This window comes from Canis aureus, chromosome 21 (assembly GCF_053574225.1).
Source record: "Canis aureus isolate CA01 chromosome 21, VMU_Caureus_v.1.0, whole genome shotgun sequence".
Lineage (NCBI taxonomy): Eukaryota > Metazoa > Chordata > Mammalia > Carnivora > Canidae > Canis > Canis aureus.
In genome coordinates, this window is record NC_135631.1 from 19,314,683 (window position 1) to 19,339,023 (window position 24,341).

General features: G+C 40.2%; 1 protein-coding gene across 4 annotated transcripts in view; it reads right to left on the reverse strand.

Moving 5' to 3' along the window:
* The window catches only part of MPPED2 (metallophosphoesterase domain containing 2), a 175,939-nt gene that overhangs the window by 123,094 nt on the left and 28,504 nt on the right, over window positions 1-24,341 (reverse strand). For all 4 annotated transcript variants that reach the window (XM_077863416.1, XM_077863413.1, XM_077863414.1 and 1 more), the window contains exon 3: window positions 4,328-4,509. In XM_077863416.1, the coding sequence (XP_077719542.1) occupies window positions 4,328-4,509 (182 nt within the window). The remainder of the gene's footprint in view (window positions 1-4,327; window positions 4,510-24,341) is intronic.

Genomic DNA, 24,341 nt, shown 5'->3' on the forward strand with positions numbered 1-24,341 from the left:
TCTAGTTGTTATGATCATAGATAAAGGAACTTCACCAAGGCTTGGTTTCCTCATTCGTATTAAAGAAACTAACAGCTTACTTATAAATAACAGGAACTACTTCATCAGTTATTGTGAGGACAACATGAACGATACATGTAATTGGGGGAGCGGGGAACTGGTATACCTACCACCCACAGATAGTACATGTTCATTCAACCTCCCTTGTCATTCAAGTTCTAGTCTCTATGTTGCCATCTACTATCTGAGTGACCCTGGATAATTTATTTAACTTCTAATCTCAGTTTCCCCTTCTCTCAAATGAGGAGAGAAGTGGAGGCCTCTAATGTCCTAGCATTCTGTCCAGTAAGGGAGGCTTGTTTTCAGCTTCTACTCGTAATACCCTTTGGGGCTCCCTCTTAGAGTCTAAATCTCTCTTTAACTCCATGGTGCCAGCCCCTTCTAGTGTCTGTTTTTTGGACTTTTTGCCTCTGGCTCTGTTGTCTTCCTCTATGCTAGTTGTTGAAAATTGTCCACAGGCCAGGGCTATGCTAAGAATGGTCCAAGCTTTACCACAGAGTACATATGCACAACTATCATAGGGTATGTTATTATTATGACACCCATTTTACAAAAGAGAAAACAAAGGCTCAAGAGTTTAAGCAACTATCAAAGGTAGGGAATTCAAAACTGACTCCTTCCAGCTGTTTATAATCTTTACACGATATACTACCTTTCCAAGTCTGACCATACCACCTAGTTTGAGCTCTATCTTCTTATGACCCTATGCTGTGCTAGCTTATCTCATAAATCACTTTGTATTAATAACTTTCTGTGTTACACCTGCCAGATGGCCTATGTATGAATTAACCAGGACCCATCATTTCTGGACTAACAGGGAAGTCATGATGGGATTCCCAGGCCCTGCAGCTGGTAGGTCAGGGTGAGACTCAAGACAGGCAGGGACTTAAATATATCTTTCAAATAACAGCACGTGGTCCAACAGCTACTCAACTTCCACATGAAACTGCTGGAAGCTACTGTGTTTTAGTTCAAGCCTAAACTGCAAGCTTCCCAGCTGCTCGAGGCCATTCATAATAGCTCAGAGTGGTAACAGAAAAGTGGGGATCCCTGGGTGGCGCAGCGGTTTGGCGCCTGCCTTTGGCCCAGGGCGCGATCCTGGAGACCCGGGATCGAATCCCACGTCGGGCTCCCGGTGCATGGAGCCTGCTTCTCCCTCTGCCTGTGTCTCTGCGCCTCTCTCTCTCTCTCTGTGACTATCATAAAAATTAAAAAAAAAAAAAAAAAAAAAAAAAAAAAAAAGTTTAGAAAAGTGCTCATACTTTGAGGTTGGACAACTTCAGGTTGACTAGTCAAGCGAACCTGAATGGATTTCTCTGATAACCTCTCTGAGCTTATTTGTTACATGATTTTGGGTAAGTTACCCCAACTGAGCTTCAGGTTCCCCATCTGGAAAATGGGATAACATTTGCATCTTTAGGGGAATGACTTGGGGACAGAAGGAATGCCTGGCCTGTAGTAGAAACAGATTAACCTGTTGGGAGAAAAAGGAGCCCGGGGGGATGGTCAGATTGTTTCCAATAATAATCAGGACAATCTAGAGAAGAAAGATAGAAATCAATTCACTGAACTTGAAGTACCTTCCAAAATCTGTAAAGACCCATGCCAGTGAGAGCTGGACGCCCTATTACGACAAAAGCCCTAGACAGATTTGACCCCTGACTCTATTCTACTAGGTCATCTGGCAACTGTTGCTAAAGCACTTTCTTCAGGTGAGAGGCTCCTGTTAAGCCAAGTGGTAGAGTGTAATCTCACATCATCTCTCACTCTCAGAGCACCATAAGGTTGCCAGGGTAACTGAGCTATTCTGGTCCTTCCCTATGGGATCCCAACTTCATCCATATCCCAGGGGCTCCCTTTGGCCTCATGTTCTACACCCCCTTCTGAGGCCTCTGACTTCTGCCACACAGATCAGAGGGGAAATGAGAAGAAAAGGAACTGACCGTGCAACTGGACCTTAGCATTTTATTTCCTTATCATTTTATTTCCTTAGTTACGGCACATTTCCATTTACAGAGTACTTTCCCTTATAAAATCTCCCAGTGTTTACTTCTAATCTACTAAATAACTCCTCTGACCTCTTCTTGTTTTTACCCTTTAAATATCTGTTGATGGTCCATTCACCACATTCCCCATTCAGTTATTAATGGCCCACAAAAACTTACTAGCAGCAATCATTTACTGATTAATCTGCACAACAATCCAGAAAGACAGGTAGTATTAATCCTTAGTTCTGCAGAGGGAAACCAAGGGGAAAAGAGAGGTTAACTCAGTTGCCCAAGGTCAGTGGCTAAACAAGATTATAACCAGGATCTATCCTGTCTTGTACTTCTATAAACACTTCCCACAGTGCTATTCCCTTTCTTTACAAATCAACATTGTCAAGGCAGCAAGACCATTTCTGCATTGAGATTCAGTTTCACAGAACAATTTACAACTGTCAAGATTCAAGCTCAAGTAATTTTGCCCACTAACAGTTCATAAATAAAAGTTGCTAAAATTAAGAGACAATAGTACTTGAAACCCAATTTTATAAAGGCAAAAGAGAAGTGAAAAGATCTGGATTATAGGCCCAGGTCTGCCACAAGGAGACTCTGAGAGAGTCACTTAACTTCTCTATCTCTGAGTTATCTATAAAAATGAGATTACGCTGAATGTTATTTAAGGTATCCCGCTGTTTAACACGAGAGGACTGAATAACTATTAAAACAGCACAAAATATAAAGCTTCAATATCCAATACAGCCGAAATCATGCTTACATTGGTAGATCCATTCATTGTTAATGAAATACACAGTTACAATCCCCTTGGAAAGCAAGATGCCAATACACAGCAAAAACCATAAAGAATTTCATATCCTTTTACTTAGTAATTTAACTCATGCAGTGCTTCACCCTGAGTAATAAGTCAATAGAAGCAAAAAGACATACACAAGTGGAAATGCAAATTTCAGTGCTAGGTATCAGAGGAAAAATTATCAATATCAATATTCATTTTTAGAGGAATGCCTTATTAAATAAAAACATAGAACAATATTAAAGTCATGTTGCTAAAAGGATGAACATGAAAATTATGCAAAGCCCCTGAAAATCATGTCAATACTTACTATTCAATGAAAATAGCCAGAAGTAAAAGAGCAGATGCACACTCTGAGGTTAACTATATAAAATGTGGATAGATGTGCAAGGTCACAGGAAAACTCAAAATAGTTATGTTAGTAGCTAGGCTTATTTTTAAAAATATTTTAACCGTGGGTAATAAATGCTGTTTTTCCATTAACACAGACATTTTATCATTTCATCAATTATTTAAAAATTTCTCAGCCCCTGCTTTTTAGTTTGATGAAAAATGAATTTTAAACTTTCTGCCTAAATCTCCTGAGTGATTTTTATTGGCTGACATATTATTCATGACATTATTCTTCCGGAGTGATTTCTGCTCTTTACTATATAATTCTTTAGTGTCTTTAGAGATTCTAAAATCTCAGAACCCTTGCCTTCTTTCCCTCACCTAAGAGGATTTCTTTAAAAAGATGTGTCATCAAATCTAGCTATGAATAACCCCATGATTGCCTTGTAATGCTAATATTTGGCAACTGTCTGACCCAGAAGCCAATATTTTTCCATACCCCTGACCTGCAGGTGCCTCTACAGTAACCACAAAGTTGCCATTATCCTTTACTTGGTGTATCTAGGGTGGTTTCATATTCCAAGTTGGGGGAGCTTTACAGCAGGATAACTTAGCATTTCAGGGGTTTTAGGACACCCTTTGGTTTCCTTTGGTTCCCTTTAAGAAAGCTGCCCTCAAGCAGCGCTGTGCTAGGACTGTCCCTTCGCAGGACTTTTACATCCTCCTCCTCCTTCATTTCTTAGAAATGTTCTCTTACTAGTAGGTCATTTGTACATCTTTGCTCATAATATCTGGGAAAGATTGCAGAGCCAATGAATTAAAAATATGATTCTAGGTCTCATGTGTGCCAATGAATGCCCTCATTAAAGCAGCATGAGTGAGATGAGATGGGTTTCAAAGCTTTCCGTCCCTTTGCCCCAGAGCCTCTGAGGCCAGGCACTGAAAGGATGCACAGTAAAATTAAATATCTAAAAATTCATCTTTAATTAACAGAATTGGATTAAAGCTAGACACCACCGCATATCATACGAGAAATGGCTGAGCTGGCTTCCAAGTGCTCTAATTCAATTAGGACGCAGTGAGTGACACTCGGACGGGAAAGGTTAATTGGGGGCACCAGAACGCAATCATTCCTTACCTAACCAGTCATTAAACTTCTTAACCTCTGAGGGCAGTCCCAGCTCGGTGAAATCGCCTGTGTGGAGAAGGATGTCCCCATAAGGCATCTGGATACCATCTGTTCTGGAGTGTGTGTCTGAGATGCAGACAAACCGCGTGTGGCCCGCTGGTTTTGGAGTGTCATATGGGATGGGGTCGACCCTAAAGTAGACATAACAGATCCCATAACAGTTAAATATATTAGAACCCTTGTAATTGTCATTGCATATACATATCGACTGTTACCTGTGAACGCACCCAGACAAACTGATGCAAGGGCAGAAGGGCCCGTTGTAACAAGGGAGACGTTGGGATACAAAGGAGAAAGCATTGCCCATCTACAACTCCATTAAGCAAATTCAAAAAGGCTTACTTACCTGTTAGGAGAATGAAAAGGAAAGAACATCTTACATGGAGAATCAGAATCAACCCAGGAAACTGATAGAGTGATTAATGGTGAAGTTTAGGGATATCGAACCCCAACTGGGGAAGCAAAATTATGCTATTTTCTCTCATCATGCTCCAATTGATCCCACTACTCATTAAGAAATGGATAACTACATTTATTCCTTCTTAAACATGCATAACTTAAGCAGTGAACTAATTTACGGAGAACACTCTGCACGCGCTTTGCCAACCGAGATGTGGAAGATATAGGTAGTACTTATGTTTAATTTCCTTTCCACAACCATTCAACACCTGTATCTTCTTGTTTTTGCTAAGTGATTCACAAATCAAACGGTGGGGAGAGAAGGTGATGCCAAAATAACAGGACTTAAAAGAAAAACACTGAACGTTAAAAAGAACTTTGTCAAGCTCCTCTTCACCACAATGAATTACCTGCAGTCCCAGTTACACCTTAGAGGACTTGCTACGCTCAAATGCCTTGGGCAAAGATTCTATTCAGTACAAATAGTAAGCCTTTTAATGGGTGTGTATAGCTCTACATATGCATTAATATATGTATAGTTTTAGAGACCTAAGCACTGTGAAATTACACTAGGGCATACGAATCAAAAGGCAAAATGATCAACCCGAAGCAAAGAAAATGAAACAGAAACGTCTCATTTAATTGAGTGTAACAAAGTGTGCTAAATAAACTTGGTAAAGAAATGCAAATCTGACTCTTCAAGCATACAGTTTTAATTATTTAAGGGGTTTGTAGCAGAGTTAAGGATGCTTTAACTATATTAACTCTACACTGACAGCTTCCTTTAATTTCTCTGTAGGAATGTACACTTCTTTTGGATTATGGGTGAAAATAAGCAGTTATAAAGGCAAAGAGAAGGTCACAAGAGAGGCAAATATGCAATGCAGAGATGAGAGTGTGAAACATTAAATAAGGAACAATATTTCATGTCACAGCCCCTCCCCTGATCGTTAACATGCAGCAGAGAGCACAGTGGAAGCTCAACACGAGAGCCCCTATATGTGCTGCCTCTACCGGCTTTGTTTAATTTTTCTTTCTTTTTTCCACGTTTTATTATTTTTTTTAAAGAAATGATTTGTTTTAGCAATGGAAATTTTAGTGAGGAGAATAAATGACATGGATATACAACCCGGGTAGTCTCGCATTTCTTTAACAGTTAATCTTTTAGCATAATTTTCTCATTGTCACAGAAGAAGGAAAAGAAGAAGGAAGAAAGGAAGCAAGAGGAGAGAAAAGAGAGAGGATGGAGGAGGAGCGGTGAACTGGTTAACGTGGTGGGTCTAATTGGAAACCCAAAAAGAAAGTTTAACTTCTGCAAAAAATTAATGAATTTTTCCCGTAAAGGTTAGAAATTAATAATGCTATTACCATGGAGATAGATATTAGATACAGAGATCTAATACACTGAGATCTCATGAGTAACCTGGAAACCCTTCTGATCATATCCGATGTTGACTTTTCTATATACATAAAAATGTTTGGTGTCTTCCCTTCCATTACTGAGATTCTATTATACTCAGTCTTAGTGGTTCCAGTCTCATTAATATCTCCTGTCTTCTAAAAGTAGTTTCCCGAGAGAATGAATGACTGTTCTCTGCAGCAGACTGGAAGGGAAAAGCCAAAGTGATAATAATATTCTGTTTCCATGTCAAAAGTTAAGATGCTCATTGGAATGAGACTGTGCACATTGATACTTAATCCACCAACATTTGAATGAAAATTAAATAAATATCAACCACTGGACTTCTAAATACATGAATAATTCAAATACATATATATGTATATACACACACATATCAATATATCTTCATTTTCTAGTTCTCAATCTAATGGTAATATACAGACACTGTCCTAGTTCCTCTCTTTTCTGTAACTCAGTTGAGCTACAGGCACAACTACGGCATCAAAATCCTCTACAGATCCATCGGAGTTTATCAGAGGGACACGCATTATAGTTATCACTTTGAATTTATCAGACAGAAAGTAGCACAGATATAAATCCCTTATTGTGAATAGGCCCCTATTCTGTAACTTCTACTCGGTTTAGAGAAGCAAATCATCACATGGTACATAATCTGTTTCCCATCTTAGTTCTAGACTGAACAATAACTTTCTGAGGTTACTGATTGGAATACCAGTCAATTTTAAGTGGCTTCCACTTCCCTCCCCACCTTCCCACCTCCTCCAGAGAAACATTTAAATGTCCAACAGAATTAACAGTGAAAGAAAGGCCAAGGAATAGAAAATTAGAGGGGAAAGGGAAAAGGGAGAAAATGCATCACCCCAGATCTGAGCTGAAATAACGAGTCAGAAGTACACAGGAAGACTGTCAGAAAAGGCTCACACCAATATCACCAGTCTGATGTCACCAAAGCAAATTAGGTAAATGTTTAAGAGAGATACGGAGGATGCATTCAAGGTAGAGGCTTGGGGAAGGAAGAGTTATAAAGAGGCAAATAGAGAATTTATATACATCCTCGGACCCAGAGACACTGATGTCCTTTGTTACCCACGGGACTCAAAACAAGGCAAGAGATGGTTTCAGGAGCCAAAACAGAACAGCATGTCAGAGCCACGCTGCAGGATAACATGACAAATGTTACCCCAGGTTCAGAGGAAGGAAGACATTTCCACCCAAAGACATTCAGACTTGAAAATAAGACATCAAGTAGATTAGGCAAGTTGCAGCAGATATAATTAAAGTTGAGACAACCCTCGGGAAACTACTATTTCCAAATTGGGCATTTGGTAAATGCTTTGAAAATGAAAGTCCAGGCAGCCAAATATTTTCACTGTAACAGCATGCCTAAGGGAGACCCCAACAACCTTTAGAAGATCGACCTGTTCACATCATGGGAAGACCCACAGACTACATTTTCCCTCTTAGTTAACTTCACTGCTTACTGTTTATGCTGCTGACTTCTCAAATGATCGACCATTTCCCCCTAAGGCATCATGTCAAGTATGCTAGCAAGTGAGTATCTTACCATGGCGATCTAACCCCCAGAGCCAGATTCAAATATCACAGTGAGATTTGCACGTACATTTGAGCACACCCAGGGGAAAACAAGATGACTTGGGAAGATGAGAAGAAAACAGAGCATCATAAAATCCCAGAGCTGGACAAAATTTTAAAAGGCATTGCGTTCAATGCTTTGTATGAAGCTTGAATCCTTCCTACCTCATTTCTGCCTAACTGACACCCAAGTCTTCTTCCCAAGGTTTCCTGAGGAGAGATCCTGAGTTTCCTCCTCTTTCCACACCCACTCCATCTAGTTCTGGTTTGCCATAGTTCTTCTTGCTAAAGTTTCTGATTCAAGATCTACACCTCTGCAAGTGCACAGAAAGCTCACGGTCCAAAGAGACTTGGCCCAGAGCCCGAAAAACTAACAGTGTTGGCTGAGGTATTTGCTTCTGGCAAGTCATTTCAACCTTTGGGGCTTCATTTTTTATTTCCCCTCATCTGTAAAATGGGAATAGGAACGCCCAATATGCTATGATGCTATGAGGATAGAAACTCTCAAAGACTGGGTCTGGCACATAGCACATGCTCCGAGAGCAAAGATGCAGAATGATGTAAGAGTGAAGTATACTGGCCTGTCTGGCTTTGACTCTTGCTGCAGATTTTTTAGCAGTGTGACACCAAACAAGGGGCTCAACCTCTGTGTCTTAGTTTCCTCACCAATAAAATGGATATAAAAATAGTACCTCTCTCATAGGATTGCTGAGGATAAAAACAGGTGTCATGTACTAGAAGCATTTAGAACAGCCTGACACAGCAGATACTCAATAAGCAATTTTTGTTTCACTAAGTAGTATTATTTTTGCTATTATTAGTAGAAGTAATATCTTGTAGTTTCTCTGATTTCCATCTCTTCTGTTACAAGGAGGTAACAGCTGCCACACAGGGACTTTCTGAGAGTTCAAGGAGGTCACATACACAACACTGGACACTGTCTGAACACATACCCCACCATCAAAGCAATTATTTCCTTCCTCCTACTTTCATCCTTAATCTTAACTTTCTGCATTTGAAATACCAGAGAATAAGAATCCAGTCCCCTTTTCCTTTGATGGCTCTTCAAATATTTGAGGACAAGTATTATAACTCCCTAATATCTTCTCCACTCTAATAGAGGAGCCCAGTTTCTTCAACATTCTCTTGTGTATTAAGATTTCCAGGGCCCTCGGAGCCCAGCTGGTCTCCTCCTCCATATGATATGATTGGTCTGAACGCCTCCCTGTGAGGTGTTAGAATTCATGGGCCTGTGAATTCATGGGCCCGAGAGCTGCGTATCAAAGACAAATGTTGGTAGGGGCAATGGAGAGACGACCATGCTGGGCACACTGGTGGTCCTTCAGAGAGGAACTTTTCATCAAATCGTCTTCTTGAACAGTCTCCAAGTTTTGTGCCAACCCTCAAATCTTGTTCTTAGAGCTTGGCTGTCAAGTGTTTACATATCTCATTGCATATTCAAACAAATAAACCATTCTCATTTATTCAGTCTTGACACATTAGAGATTTTTTACCCATAAAAATATGATAACATTACCGCTTCCACTATGGAATACTCTTCTGACAATATCTGTTATTTTTCCCAATAACAAATTCATACAGTGTTGCAAGCCCCATTGATAGATCTTCATAAAAGCTGTTATCATGTCATTTGTTATGACATGGATTTCTTCTTTAGACCATGTGTGCAGGAAAAGCCTTGTGTACACAATTAGCCTACAATTCAGTGTGAGAATAGAATATTATCCTTACAAAGCATTTTAACAGGAATCAAGTGTATTTACCATCCCCATTCCACTTGAAAATCCTGCTGCTTTTTATGCATTCTACTGACTATCTCTAAAAAGTTTTCCAGTGTGACATTAAAGCTTTCATTTTTTTACCCAGAAAATTTAGGTGGTATGAAAGCTGAAGTTATATCCACCCTAGGTGTACTGGTTGCTAAAGGTATGCAAAGCCCACCAGCAGAAACAATGGAATCTAAATACCGGGTGTAAGTTAGTAAAATCATAAAATTTTATATTGAAAGAGGCTTTAGAGATCCTACTTCTCTGAATATCTTCTTCATGGTCTGCTTACTCACACTGCTACTTGTGGTTTCTGTTAAAAGTCCTATTATTTATATATATATGTGTGTGTATATATATATATACACACTTAAGTTTTGCCCTAAACAATGTCATTTATGAATTCATGAGGGAGATAGGTTGGCTTTATGTTTTAACTACACATAAAAATAAATAAACTACACACTGAAATAAGTAGTACGATTTAAAAGTTTTCCACGCTAAAGAACTAGAACTCAGAGTTCCTAAGTTCCAATTTCTTTTTCCACCCACTCAATTTCTAAAGCTTAAAAAGATGCTGGCGCTTGGAGAATAAAAAAAGATAAAAATTATAAGATGCTAACAAGTCGCCTAAACTCTGGTAGCCATCAAGATTTAGAGTCTGCTTAAAATTAGTGGAGTTCACTATCGAAAACATCCAAGTTCTAATGCCTTCAAATTCTCGTGTAAGTTATCTAGTCAAACGGAATCTCTTAAAAGCTCAGAACAATCCGCAATTGTAGCATGTTGGGGGAAGTGAGCAATATAAAAGTTTGATTTTTTAGAATGTGGGTAGAAATGAAAAGCGTTCCTCTTTCTCAGGTACGTCAAGTCACATGTGCACACTGATTGTAAATATTTCCAAATACATGTCTCTTTAAAAGGACTACATTAGTTGAAAGATGAGCCTCATTGGTTTGTTGTTGTTGTTTTGTTTTGTTTTGTTTTGTTTAAAAAGCCCTGTTTGTAAAGTCCAGGAGCTCCTGCACTTTTACTCACTGGTCATCACTTAGCTATGTGACCCTGGGCAAGTCACTTCTCTTCCAGACTCTTCCTCCTTTAAGTGTAGAAAGAGGGGCAAGACCCAGTGACCCCCCCACATGGCTAGCTGCGTGGTTTCTACACCACTATTGTTTAAGGCTTCAGAGATAATGCGGTCTCTTAAGTAGCTTAAAACATGTCCTTTCTCTTTGCGATTTTGTTCTCTGCTTTCCCAGACAGTGCAAAGATAAACGCAGTCCAGATCCATGCAAATATAATCCGAATTAGCGAGACTTTATATGGAAAGAGAAGTAAAATTGCAACGTAGGACTGTAGAAAAGGCTTCCGGGGAGATCTAGTGTAAAAGAGAGCAAGGCCAGAATTCCAGTTACCACAACAAAACAAAAATTAAAGGGCATGTGATTTGACTAAGTTGGGTCAGAAGTGGGGCTGTTCTCATTTTTCTAAAACTATGAGCTGGCGAAATTCTAGTTTAGCCATCATGCCCGGGGAACAGTAATGGTGCTGAAACACAGTAAGTAAGCATAACAGAACCAGATGTATAAATATATTCACATTTGTACCAAGGGCACTGCTTTTCTTTAACTGCTGAACTGCTGTATCAACACTGTTCTATCAGCAACTAATTATAGCTAACAAAGCCCACTGCACGAAGTATGTCTCGTCTATTTTTTCCTAGTGCAGAAGTACAGTGCCGACATTCGATGAATATTAAGTGGTAACAATTTAATTCTTTGAGCACTGAATCTGCTATGAATTCATGGTCTTCCTACCAATGCCATTCCAGGTGTTTTAGTGCCCGTCAGGCTAGCGACTCTATGAGCCGCTTAAGCCTCTCAGCTGGCACATCGTTGGGCCATAAATATCTCACTGGAGATGTACTACCCAGAGTTAAATGTTTCCCTCTCTTCTAACCTAACAACCAAGTTAATCGGCTTACAATTCTGGGTAGTGGCCTTGCATCTGAGAAAAAAGAAGGCATGTGACACGGTACTGGGCGCCTGTTACTCCGTACACTCGGTCAAGCATTCAGTCAACACCCAATTTCTTTCTTTCTTTCTTTTTTTTTTTTGTAAAGATTTATTTATTTATTTATGATAGACATAGAGAGAGAGAGAGAGAGAGAGAGAGAGGGGCAGAGACACAGGAGGAGGGAGAAGCAGGCTCCATGCCGGGAGCCCAACGCGGGACTCGATCCCATACTCCAGGATCACACCCTGGGCCAAAGGCAGGCACTAAACCGCTGAGCCATACAGGGATCTCTAACACCCAATTTCTTAGGCGCCTACCTGTGTGCCAGGTGCCATGATAGGTTCTAGAAGGACAAAGAAGCAATAAGGAGGGTTCCTTCAAGGATCCTCCAATTGATCTGTCCATTAATTCATCAAATGCTGACCGGCATGCCTGGTTTCTGCTCATTTAGTCATTTCACAACATTTAAACAGGTGGCTTTTATTTTTTTTTTAATTATTTATTTTTTTTTACAGGTGGCTTTTAAAAGAGTGAGCCAAAGTGTTATAATCAAGGCTCTGTGAGGTGCTGTGGAGTGAAAAATGCCTGGCCCTGCCTGCAGGCTAGGAAAAAGGACAGGGGACATTACAGTGGGCAAAGGACAAGGTAATAGGCCAATTTCAAATGCTCAGGACAAAGGATCTTAGGCTCAGAAAGAAGCATGAGAGTGGCCTAACGCTGGAACTTGAATTGGGATTTCAACAAACATAGGATTTAGAAACTCAGGCAGAAAAGCAGTGGCCTAACGCTGGAACTTGAATTGGGATTTCAACAAACATAGGATTTAGAAACTCAGGCAACAGGAGGAGCAATGTGGAAGCACTTAGCATGTGTAGGGACCTCAGAGTAAAGAGGTGTGGCTGGGGCAGTCACAAGACAGTGAGCAGTGGAAGGTCTGAGAGGCCATGTGGACTGGGGAAGCCAGACCAGAGAGAGCCAGATGCTGGGGCCCGAACCAGTCCTGAAAGGCCGTGGAAAATATCTTCCTCCCTCACGCACTGAGAGGTGCAGGGGGCCACAAAGAAAGCAGGCTTTTGGGAAAACTGAGGCTTTGTGCAGGATGTGAAGGGAAGTGGAGGCGGGGGATAGAAAGATGGAAAGGTAGAAAGGAGAGGGTATGGAAAGAGCAGTAGAAACCTGATGATATTAAACCAGAAGCCATCCTGAGTAGACTGCAATGAGGATCAGAGATGGAGCCACAGATGAACTACAATGACCTACACTATTAACTCCCCCGTGGGTTCCATCCTCTCCACACTTTAATCATTGATCTAGTGCTATGGACTGAATTTGTGAACACCCCTAATGAATCCTTATGTGACAGTGTTAGGACACAGAGCATCTGGGAGGTAGTTAGGTCATGAATTGGACTAGTGACCTCATAAAAAGCTACACGAGAAAGATGATCTCTCCCTCAGCCGTGTTAAGGACAGAGCAAGAAGGTAGCCGTCTAGAAGCCACAGAGGGGCTTTCAACAAATTGGCAGGCGCCCTGACCATGGAATTTCCAGCCTCTGAAACTATGAGAAACAAGTATCTGTTGCTTAAGCCACCCACTCCGTGGTATTTGTTATAGCCACCCAAACTAAGACACCGGGCTACAGATATAAACTTCTTTGGTTGAAAATAACAACAGTAATAATAATAAGCAATGGCAACAGCCTTCATTTAGAAGCCAGGCACCATGTGATGCCCTTCACATAATAGTTTTCATCTAATCCTTGTGGTAGGTAGCCCCTGTCCTCCCCCCATTTTACAAATGTGGAAACTGAGCCTTGGCAAAGGTGCAAGGCTAGTTAGGTGGCTCTGCCCCAAGCTGTCTGCTCAGTGTCTGCTCTGTCCTTCGGCCATCCTCCTTCTTCTCATGCAATACAACCCACCCAGGTATAAGAGCAGATTGTCCTCAAACGGAGCACACTTTTTTTTTCACATCAATAATTACAATTACAACGTCAAAAACAAAGTGTGGGTCATTTGCAAATACTGGTGCACCTGAAAGCGTCCTCATCTGGCTCAGTCCAGCAGAAAGAACCATAAGAGATATCAAAAATAAGGCATTTAATTTTTTTTTTAAAGATTTTACTTATTTATTCATGAGAGGCAGAGAGAGAGAGAGAGGAAGAGACACAGGCAGAGGGAGAAGCAGGCTCCATGCAGGGAGCCCAACGTGGGACTCAATCCTGGGTCTCCAGGATCAGGCCCTGGGCTGAAGGCGGCACTAAACCACTGAGCCACCGGGGCTGCCCGGCATTTAATTTTTTAAATGTTGGGGTGACATTCATGAAGAGGTGTTGGGTCTAACTAAGTAAAAAAAAAAAAATATATATATATATATATATATCTTATTAAAACTCTGCTAAAGGGGAACAAATTCTACTGTCTTTCTCTACCATTCCAACTCATAAAGCCAAGGTTTCCAAGGTTTAACCTCTTACAAGTAGCTCAACAATTAATGGAACAGAAGAAGCCACGGAGAACTTTCTTCCCTGTGGAAATGAATATTTATTACCTTGGTAGAGTATGTCATAGTTTACATTTCCCCATGATTATCACAAGGTTGGTGTGTCCAAGGTACGGACCTGATGGGAGACTAAAATATTGACTATTTGGACCTTTATGGAAAAGAGTTTGTCCACTCCTTATTTTGTCACTCAACAAACATTTATTAAGCAACAACTATATGTTAGACATTATATCACTAAAAATAACACCTAATATTTAGCAGTATCTATTATGTGCCAGGGGTTTTCCTATATTTCCTATATTATTTCCTATATTATGATCTTGAATCCTTTCAAGATCTCTGCATAACGTGTGTGCCAGTGCACACACATATGCATGTCCTTTTTGTATACTCCAAATTTTATTTAAGATCCCACATTAAGCTTGGGACTCTTGATTTGGAACCTGTCAAAATCAGGAGCTTAAGCCCTTTGCTATGCAGTACTGTTGGGATGAGCACCCACTGAATGGAATGCTGAAACCTCTGGGCATTATCTGATCCCATAGGGATAAATGCCTTAGCCTTTGGCTATTTTACAACTTGGTCACTTGCAGATAAATAAAAGCAATGCAAATAATTCTTATCTGTAGTTGCAAGTAAGTTCTGTCCAGTGGAGGTTCAGTGGACTCCCTCTCTAGTTTTGAATCCATTTGTAGATTCATCCCAACATTTTTTCAATCCATATAAATTTGTTATTCTCGTGAACCCATTATAACAAATTTCTTGGTTCCCTCATTTATTAGTGAGTTAAACAAAAATTTTAACAAGTGTTCATTTCATATCCATATGAGTCAGGATTTTAAAGGATTATTCTTCAACAGGGGTAACCAAGATGCCATTTTTACCACCTTGAATCTTTTTTTTTTTTTTTTTTTTTTGTGCTTGGGAGGGTGTACATACAAAACTGTAATCAATGTGACCATACATTTTATAGACCTATATAGGTATGGGAGGAAGGAGAATAAGAGAGAACACAGTGATGAAGAGGTCACTTCTGGGATCATTTATGTCACTTAGAACATCAACAAGACCTAGGCTTAGACCCTAGGCCTAGGTTTGAGGCCCTGCACACATTACTAAACTCCTCTAAGCCTTTTGTACATCTCATCTGTAAGCTGGGGATGAGAGCAGGAGTTGCCTCACAAAGTTGATTAAGAACCACTGCTTATAAAGGGACTGGTGCCTAGTAAGCACTCAATAAACGTTAGCCATTGTTATTGTGGTTCTTCTATGAGAAATACTGAAGAAAGAAATTAGTTCTATTTGGGGATGGTGAAGTCTTCACAAAGTGAGTACATCTGATCTGGGTCTTAAAAGATAGTAAGGAGGTCACCAAGCAGAGAATAATGTCATTTGACATAAAAGGAATTGTGTTTTGCTTTGTTTTGTTTTGTTTAAATTGAGAAGTATGAAGGTGAGGAAGGTAAGTCAGAGAGCTGAATCTACAAGAAGGCAATTCCCAGGTAGACGCTGAATTTGTAAAGTGATCTGAATTTTCCTAAAGTTGTTAAAGCCTGTAGCTCTCTCCATCACAGCTGTATAAAGACTGCTAAAGCCAGGTAGGAATGCATGATTCAGATACCAATTTTCACGAAATCCAGAAACCAAACCAGCATGACTACACGCTCACACTAGTTCAGGTACCCACTGGGAACAAGGGTATAACACCACATTTTAAAGGAGCCAAACTTATACATCGTATTATTTGGTGTAAACTCTCATTTCATTTAGTGTAAACTCTCCCTCTTTCTCTCTCACTTTCTCTCTCTCTCTCTCTCTCTCTCTCTCGCTCTTATTCTGTCTTTTATGCAACCATGAAAATAACACACAAATCCAATTCCTCTCTGTTCTCATCCTGGCCAGACCCAACTCCTTTCAGTGCCTTGTTCTATGTCATTTCTACATTCTCCTATTGGTTTTCTGATAGCTCACATAATAGAAATACCCTGTTTTATTTCATCAGTGACTTACCTGGATACTTTGGACAAGAATAAATTTCAGATAATTCTCACTTCTGAGTCAATATTTGCTATAAGTTTACTAGAAAGTCTTCATCCCCCATGTCTGGCTGGTTCTGGTTGCTGCTTTTCATTCCTGCATAACACCCATTTGAATGCTGAACTGCAGAGGGCCTGTCATCTGACCTGTGCATTCTGCAGAGGGCCTCCAGCTCTGCTAAGACTCAGGCATGCCAGCTAGCTCTTTCTGCTAGAGCAATGATGGATAAGATGGAAAGGAGGTTAGAAATGCTTTAGTTTTTTGGCAGGAAAATAACTTCTCAAAAAGCCTTCTCCTTTAAAAAAGAAAAAAAAAAAAAACCTGAAAAACCTTACAGGTACTCCCTGTGCCCTACTATCAGATATCATCCCGCCCCCAGTCTCCGGAGGTTCTGCTGTGTGATTGTTTCAAGCTCTCTTCCTCCCGAAGAGGTGAACACGTGACCGCTGCCATCCATAAAGGCTGAAGTGAGTGTACTTAGCTAAAGGGCATTGCAATAATTTTTCTCTTCCACGTGAGAAAGTTAGCCTTGAAAATTCTCTGGCTCAGTGCCTGTTTTTAAATCATCTTTTAGGGAGGGATGACCAAGGGGGCATGTTAAGTTTGAACCAGACCCCTTCTCAATCCCCTATCATTTGCTCTTTCAGATCACAACAACAACAACAACAACAATAATAATAATAAAAAGACGGTAGCCCCGATCAAGCCTTCAGATTTGCTTTCAAGGCAGTGCTAAAGACACGGTATTTTAATAGGCAATGCCTCCAAATGCTCATTGTGGGAAAGCAGTCCTCCTGGCTGGTAGATTAAACTTGATTAGCAGAAGGGCTGGCACTGCTCTGTACAGACAACGTGACTCCTTGTTGGTATCGAGGGTGAATGGTGGCCTGAGAAAGTCACCCCCAGATTTGTTAACCCCCAACTACAAATCAGCTTCTGATGCCAAAGAAATTACTGTGTTTCCCCCCAGCCATGCTATAGCATGTCACTGTGTTAGGAAACACAGTGAGAATCATGAACCCATTTTAATAAATACAGCAGCAGGACTAGAATATAATTTCTCTTTGTCCTGACTCTTAAATGTCTGTTTGCTGCAGGACCCATGGCCGGGCAAGTATTCCCATCATGACCCTGCAGAGGAGAGTGAGAATAGCCAGGAATTCTGATGTGAGTTTGCCAAAGCAAAACTTTGCTGAGCACTGGTGGCAATTTAGCATACAGATAATTTTTATAAGCACTTGGCCTGAGGGGAGGGACAAGCTCACACACACTCACGTGATGCTTCCCCAGCTTGCCTGGCTGAAGAAATGGGCTCCCGACTGAAACAGTAAACCCCAGCCAGGCCTCCCAAGGGGTTCCCTAAACAGCTTTCACTTGGGAAAACATGCAATAAGAACTCCCACAAAGTCCAGTTGAGGGCTGGTCTTTTTTTTTTTTTTTTTAAGATTTTACTTATTTATTCATGAGAGACACAGAGAGAGGCAGAGACACGGGCAGAGGGAGAAGCCAGGAGCCTGATGGAGGATTTGATTCCAGGACCCTGGGATCACGACCTGAGCCAAAGACAGATGCTCAACCATTGAGCCACCCAGGCATCCCTACAGCTGGTTCTTTTTTGATAAGAGGCCTTAAATCAGGGTAATCTGTGAATAGTGCTGCTAAGTATCTAGATTCAAGTTTTTTTTTTTCCACAGACGATGTAATATAACTCAGTTTATTCTCCACAAACTGAACTATGGGAAAGTTCCAGTTACCACTTAAACCTAGGTCCATTACTTTGCCCCTTCTATCTGCCTACTGTTCCCTTTATCTTTTACTTGCATATTGGTACATCCCTTCATACTTTTTCAAAAAACTGGTTTGTATATAATCTGGTTTCATCCTCACCTTGCAGGTAAAAAGATCAGTGTTATTATTCCTGTTGAGTCTAAGATGCAGAAGGGTTAAGTAACTTGCTCATGGTCAATGTTAGCAGCAGAAATGGATCCAGGCTCCAGGCTTCCCAACTCTCAATACCCTCCCTTTGGGAGTGCTATTTGCCCCAGTGTGTCAGGTGCTGTGCCAAGCAGTTTATGGACATTACTTCATCTATTCCTCCCTATAAGGTGGTGCTATTAATCCCATTTTACAGATGTACCAGGTTGCTGAGATTAAATAATCTCCCCAAGGTCAGAGATGCCATAAATGGGGAAGCCTCAGTTATAAGGGGAATCTATCTCACTCTTGGCTTATTCACTTAGACTGTCTGCCTCCCAGGCCAACACCTTCTTCTATGCAAATCCAACATTAAATTGGAGAAATACAAGTGTGCTCCACATCTGAAAATTTCAAACATTAGTTATTATTTTTAAATACCTAAAAAACTTTTGAAATTCTAGTTTCATCCAATTTGATACTGTCCAACAGAAAACACTAAAAACTACAAAGTGCTGCCTTTGGTCAGGTGTTTTTACTGGTCCAATCACCATTTGTTTCTATCTCTTTGTTCAGTTCAAAGAAAACAGTTCAATACACATTCCTGTATCAAATTTACTAGAATCCCCAGAAAACTTTATGAACCTAATACGTTCTTGAGACAGACAACATAGATTCACATCCCAGCTATGCAAGACACACTGAGAACTTCCCTAGAACATGGCGCTGCTGAGCCCGCTTACATGAGGGGCACAAATCCTCACCTCAGAGAGATGTTCTGAGGAAGTAATGAGAAGGCACCAAGCATGGTTTTTAAGGATCAATAATTGCCATCCTTGTCATTGTTGCGTCATTATTTCTGTCTCTGTAAAATTTCTCAGGATTGCCCTCATTTCACTAGGTTGACAATACCTGAATACTCTCCTTAATGGAGCGTTCCAAATATGGCTTTCTCATAGACAGATGATAAACCCCTGCACCCTAACTGGGAAAGAACATACCATTTTGCAACTCATAATTCAACTCTGTCTCTCTCTTTTTTTTAAAAAAAGTTTATTTATTTATTTGACAGAGAGAGAGAGCGGCAGGCAGAGGAGAGGGAAAAGCAGACTCCCCACTGTGGGACTCGATCCCAGGACCCGGGGATCATGACCTGAGCCAAAGGCAGACGCTTAACCGACTGAGCCACCCAGGCCCCCTCAACTCTGTCTCTCAAAATGACTATTCACCTCATACTATTAAAGCTGTCAAGTGTTCTACATCACCTCAGTACTCACGTCAAATAGGTGTTATTTTACACAAAGTGAACATGTTAATTCAAACAAGAGTCACCCAGAATCGCAAAGGGAAGTGACTTTCCCTGATTCACAAAAGTGAGTTACCCCCAGATATGAGAAATTGTTCTTTTACTGTGAACAAAGCTTTTATTCTCCTAATCATAAAATATATACTTGCTAAAGTTACAGATAACTAACATTAGGAAAATGAAGACTATACGGATAAAGAGCAAAGAAAGATGAAACCATATTCATCTACCCAGAGATAGCTACGAGTAACGTTTTGGTGTCTTTCCATTTTGTCTTTTCACTAAGCCTTTTTAAAACATAATTGGGATCATTCTGCATTCAAAATGTTATATTCTGGGAGTTTTTTGCTCCACTTAAGCCATTATAACGTCAGCATTTTCAGTGCTACTGCAGACTCTCTATAAACGTGTTCACCGGTGGCAGGATATTTCTTGGGTTAGTTTTGTCACAATGTTCTTAACCATTCCCCCTTGCTGAACTCCTCCAAGAGGCTTTTAAGCTGTCAAGCCTAGACAAGATTTCTAGAAACACGGTACTAACAACGGGGCCTGCCTGGGGTGGTGAGTGGGCCAATTTGGGAACTAGCTACATAACTTCTCTCCATAAGTGAGAAACACCATGGGTCCTACTCGTCAAATACCAACAGACCAGGAGTTCAGTGAGGTGTGAACCCCAAATGCCAGTAGTTCTGGGCAACAATCACAGCAACTCCTCTAAGATAAATAAAATACAGTCCTGGCCACCCACGGTGAGCACAAACACCTCCCACCTTTGCAGCGTGTGCTCCAATGCAAACAGAGGGCACACATGAGAGTATCTGCTTTTCTCTTCTTCCCCTAAACAGTTTATTTCTGAAAGTCACTGTTCCATCACCACTCAACACCATTTGCTACCAACTGCACCATGAAGCTTACTTTTTAAAGTAATGTACCATGTTCATTATATTTTCTTTCAGGAAAGAAAAAGAGATGGAAAGGCAAGGGTTATGCAGAAAAAAAAAAAAGGAAGAAGACAATGTAGATCTTGCTTATAGTCACAGAATGTAACAATGAAGTTAAAAAACACAATTATCAACGTTCATACATGACCTTCATTCTCATGCATGGCTATCATACTAAGATCCAAAATTCAGTGCCAAGCCTTTCCATTTAGGAACTTGAGAGTCACATTTGCATTTCCCACAGTGAAACAAACAAACAAACATGGATTTTTATTTTAAGTACTTAAAGATATGCAAAGAGGAGGCAGCATTTGTGAGCCTCTAAGCACAGTAACTGGAATTTTCAAAGTCTTCACTGTTCTGTTAAAAACAAGATTGAGAAGCAGGAAGAGATTACTTAAATCGAAAGTCAGGATGGCCTCATGGACAAGAATGGGCTTTGTCACAAGGGCAGCTGGGCTAGTGCTCTGATTCAAGCCTCATGAAGGTGGGATTATAAGCCACTTTAAAGATTAAATATGGCATCTACAAGTCCAAGGACCATCTCTGTCACAAGGCAGGTATGTCTTACACTGTAAGGACTTTGGAATTATTGACAAGTCCATACTACAAGAAGGAGGAAGCCACTGGGTGGTCAGGTTGCACTGACAATTTATGAGTGTAAATAATCATAAACATAAGGTCAAGACCTTATAAAATTGAAGACTATTGCTTCTTTTCCTTTAACTTTATGAAACAGACTAAGAACAAGGGAGAAAAAGCACACCCTAGACTTCTGGTTTGTCTTAGGGCAGCTTGACCAACATAGGGTCCTTGGGGCACTTTGTGAATTTCCCAACTGCAGGGCAGGGTTCCCTGCTCCCACGTCTGTTCTCTACCCAGAGCCACGGCAGCTTCATGTCCACCACTCAGCTCAATCCAAGACAGGCTTCTGAACCGACCCTGACCAATCCTGACCATAGACAGCACTCGGAAAAAAATCCCAATCCACTCCTTAAACCGTTCTCACTCAACTACAAATTATTTTTTCAACGTTGGATTTTTATTTTTCTAATCTATAGAAACCATCTGAGTCCAGGTCCTTTGAGTTGGTCATTCAGCCAAAACTTACATCACTTGGGACCCTAGTCTCTCCAAACACCGCCACAATATTGCCACTCTCTTGCTTTAGGGGTTTCAAAAGATAGATTCACAGATTTTCAGCACCAGAAAACAGTTTTGGGGACCTATTTTCCATCTTCCAGGGAAGAAAATGGTGTTCAGATATTGAGAGACTTGTCCAATATCAGAGCAGGAGTCAACATTAATTCTGAAACTAGAGGTTCCCAGACCTAGAGCCTCTCAGGACTCTGGCATATTCTTCGATGAACATGCCTCAAACTATTGTAAAAAGAATAAATCCTGATACACTTCAGTGGAATCTGAAATTCTTTATTCTAGTCAATAAAGGGCCCAATCTCCACATATTTATTTCGTACTTCCATAAGCCTCCAAACATACAAGGTAGAGAAAATCTTTTCCTTAAATTTTTACACTCAGTTTTGGGTGTTTAGCTGAATAGGTTAAAAGTCTTGAGTGTTCCCTCTGGAAATCCACAACCTGTGTGTGTGATGATGTTTCCATGTGAAACTCTCTCTTGCATTATCACCTAATCCCAGTGGCCTTGGAGTGGAAAGTCCAGGATCTAATACAAGGAATCCTGAGTAACTTTAGCCAAAAACCTTAGAATGCTTGAAATCCAAGGATCCTTGGAAACCATCTGCTCCAACTAGTATTTGTTCCATTTTACAGATGATATACCATTTGATTCTCGATTGAATATGCTTTTCTCCTTTGACCTCTCAGCCTCCAAATGATGAATTCCCCTTATCTGCCTTTCTAAGTAAAAAAAAAAAAAAAAAAAAAATCGTGCTAGGTCATGCTTCTCTACAGAGGCTGGACCAGTGGAGCTATTCCAAAAAAATATGTTAGTGGATCTGGATTGGATTTAACTTCATGTTCTTCATGACTTTAGTTCCACATGGTTTTATCATGAGCATTGTTTTGGAAAAGAAAGCAGCCAAAATTCAAATTTTTAATTCATGGATCTGTCACTGCCTCCTTGATGGACCAGCATAATTCATAAACTCAGGCAAGTATGTATTTCACTGACCAGCTGTGAAACCTAAGTCACCCTGGGAGGCCCCTTTCAGCCTTGGTTTTCTTATCTGCAAAATGGGAATAATATGACCTACTTCTGAGGGTTTTGGTAAGAATTACATAAGATAATATACGAAGTTAGCACTTAGCTGGGTATACAGTAAGCACTCAATAGTTGATAATTCTTATTCTATGATGATGATGATGATGATGATGATTATTATTATCTCTGTGGATGTTGCCTTGTCTTGTCTGGGTTGCCTTTTTTAACTGCTTTCCTTGGTCTAACTTAGCCTGTGTGCCCTGCAGTCCAGAAGATCTAAGATGCTTTAAAGTAGAGAGAAAAAGGGTTCCCCAAAAGCAGTGTTTAACCAATGCAGGAAAATAAAATGAGGGAAAAGGGGGCAGCCCAGGTGGCTCAGTGGTTTAGCGCCGCTTTCAGCCCAGGGCATGATCCTGGAGTCCCGCATGGAGTCCTGCATCAGGCTCCCTGAATGGAGCCTGCTTCTCCCTGTGCCTGTGTCTCTGCCTCTCTCTCTCTCTCTGTGTCTCTCATGAATAAATAAATAAAATCTTTAAAAAATAAAATAAAATAAAATGAGGGAAAAAGCCACCAGAATGGGAAAAATAACAACAACAAAAAAATAGGGGCTAGTTTTATACTCTAGGCTAGAACAAATTCTGTATGGGGGCTGATTAACATCACCAGTGGGCCCTACATTGACCCATTTTCCCCCATAATAAATTGGTAACATATTTTAATGTATTAAACAATCCCAGACTCAAGCAAGTTTGCTTGTCTAGAACATAGCAGGAGTTCAATAAATATTTGAATTAGTGAATGAATAAAAGAAGGACCATGCCAAATATGCAAATACATATCAAAACTCTGATACAATCATATCTGCTATTCTATTTCTATGGCTAAGTAAGTTTTAGATTATTTCTATCTTACCTAGACGTATCAATCCAAATTTTTTTATTGGAGACAATGTATAATTTTGTATAATCAAAATAAAAAAATTCAAATATATTTTTGGAAATTGATGGTATATTTTCACTTATTCCTGACTCCTGATAGCCTAAAAGCAGCTATTATGTCAAGACAAATTATTAGCTTTCACAATGGTATAATAAACGGAGCTATAATTCATGCTCCCATTTGGAAACATTCTTCCCTAGTTATTGTGAGATTTAAAACACATATATAGCCAGATAATCTATTATGATTGTTAGTTTCCTCTAAGAAAATAAAAAAGAATGGCTGCTTGTTTAGTTACCCAATCAGTAAACACCTCTAATCAGCCATCTTGGTCACTTAAACAACAAAATGTGCAATTATTTCAGTATCTAAGCTGAGAGACCATATTTCTCATTCACATAGGATTGTTTGGATCAACTGTTGGATCAAGTTTCTAGTAGTCACCCCAACACCTTTATGAATAGGTAGGAAGTTGCTGTAGTACTATGTATATGAAAACTCTTCATGGGAATGACCATTAGGCACCCAACCAAAGAAGACACCTAGTCTGGTGAGTGTAAAGAGCTCTGTGGCCAGAGTGAGAAGATCAAAGGTAAGAACTCACTAGTGAATTTTATTCTTCAGGTGGATTGAACTGGCACCGTAAAGTGCCAGGAAGGTATGAACAAATACAAAGAAGATGATTTCTATACCTGGAAAATATAGAGCACTCTTTCCCTATATGCCCATGAACTGGCTTCAAATCTAAACCCTGAAGAGAGTTGCACAGCTGGTTTCTGCAATACAGTTTTGCGAGAATAGGCGATAACTACACCAAACAGAATACAACCATGCGCACGTATACATATGTATGTATTTTATTATTATTCTATTCATCCTGGTGAATGTATTAAAAAGAAATGAAAAACCGGGTCAGTAATTTATAGT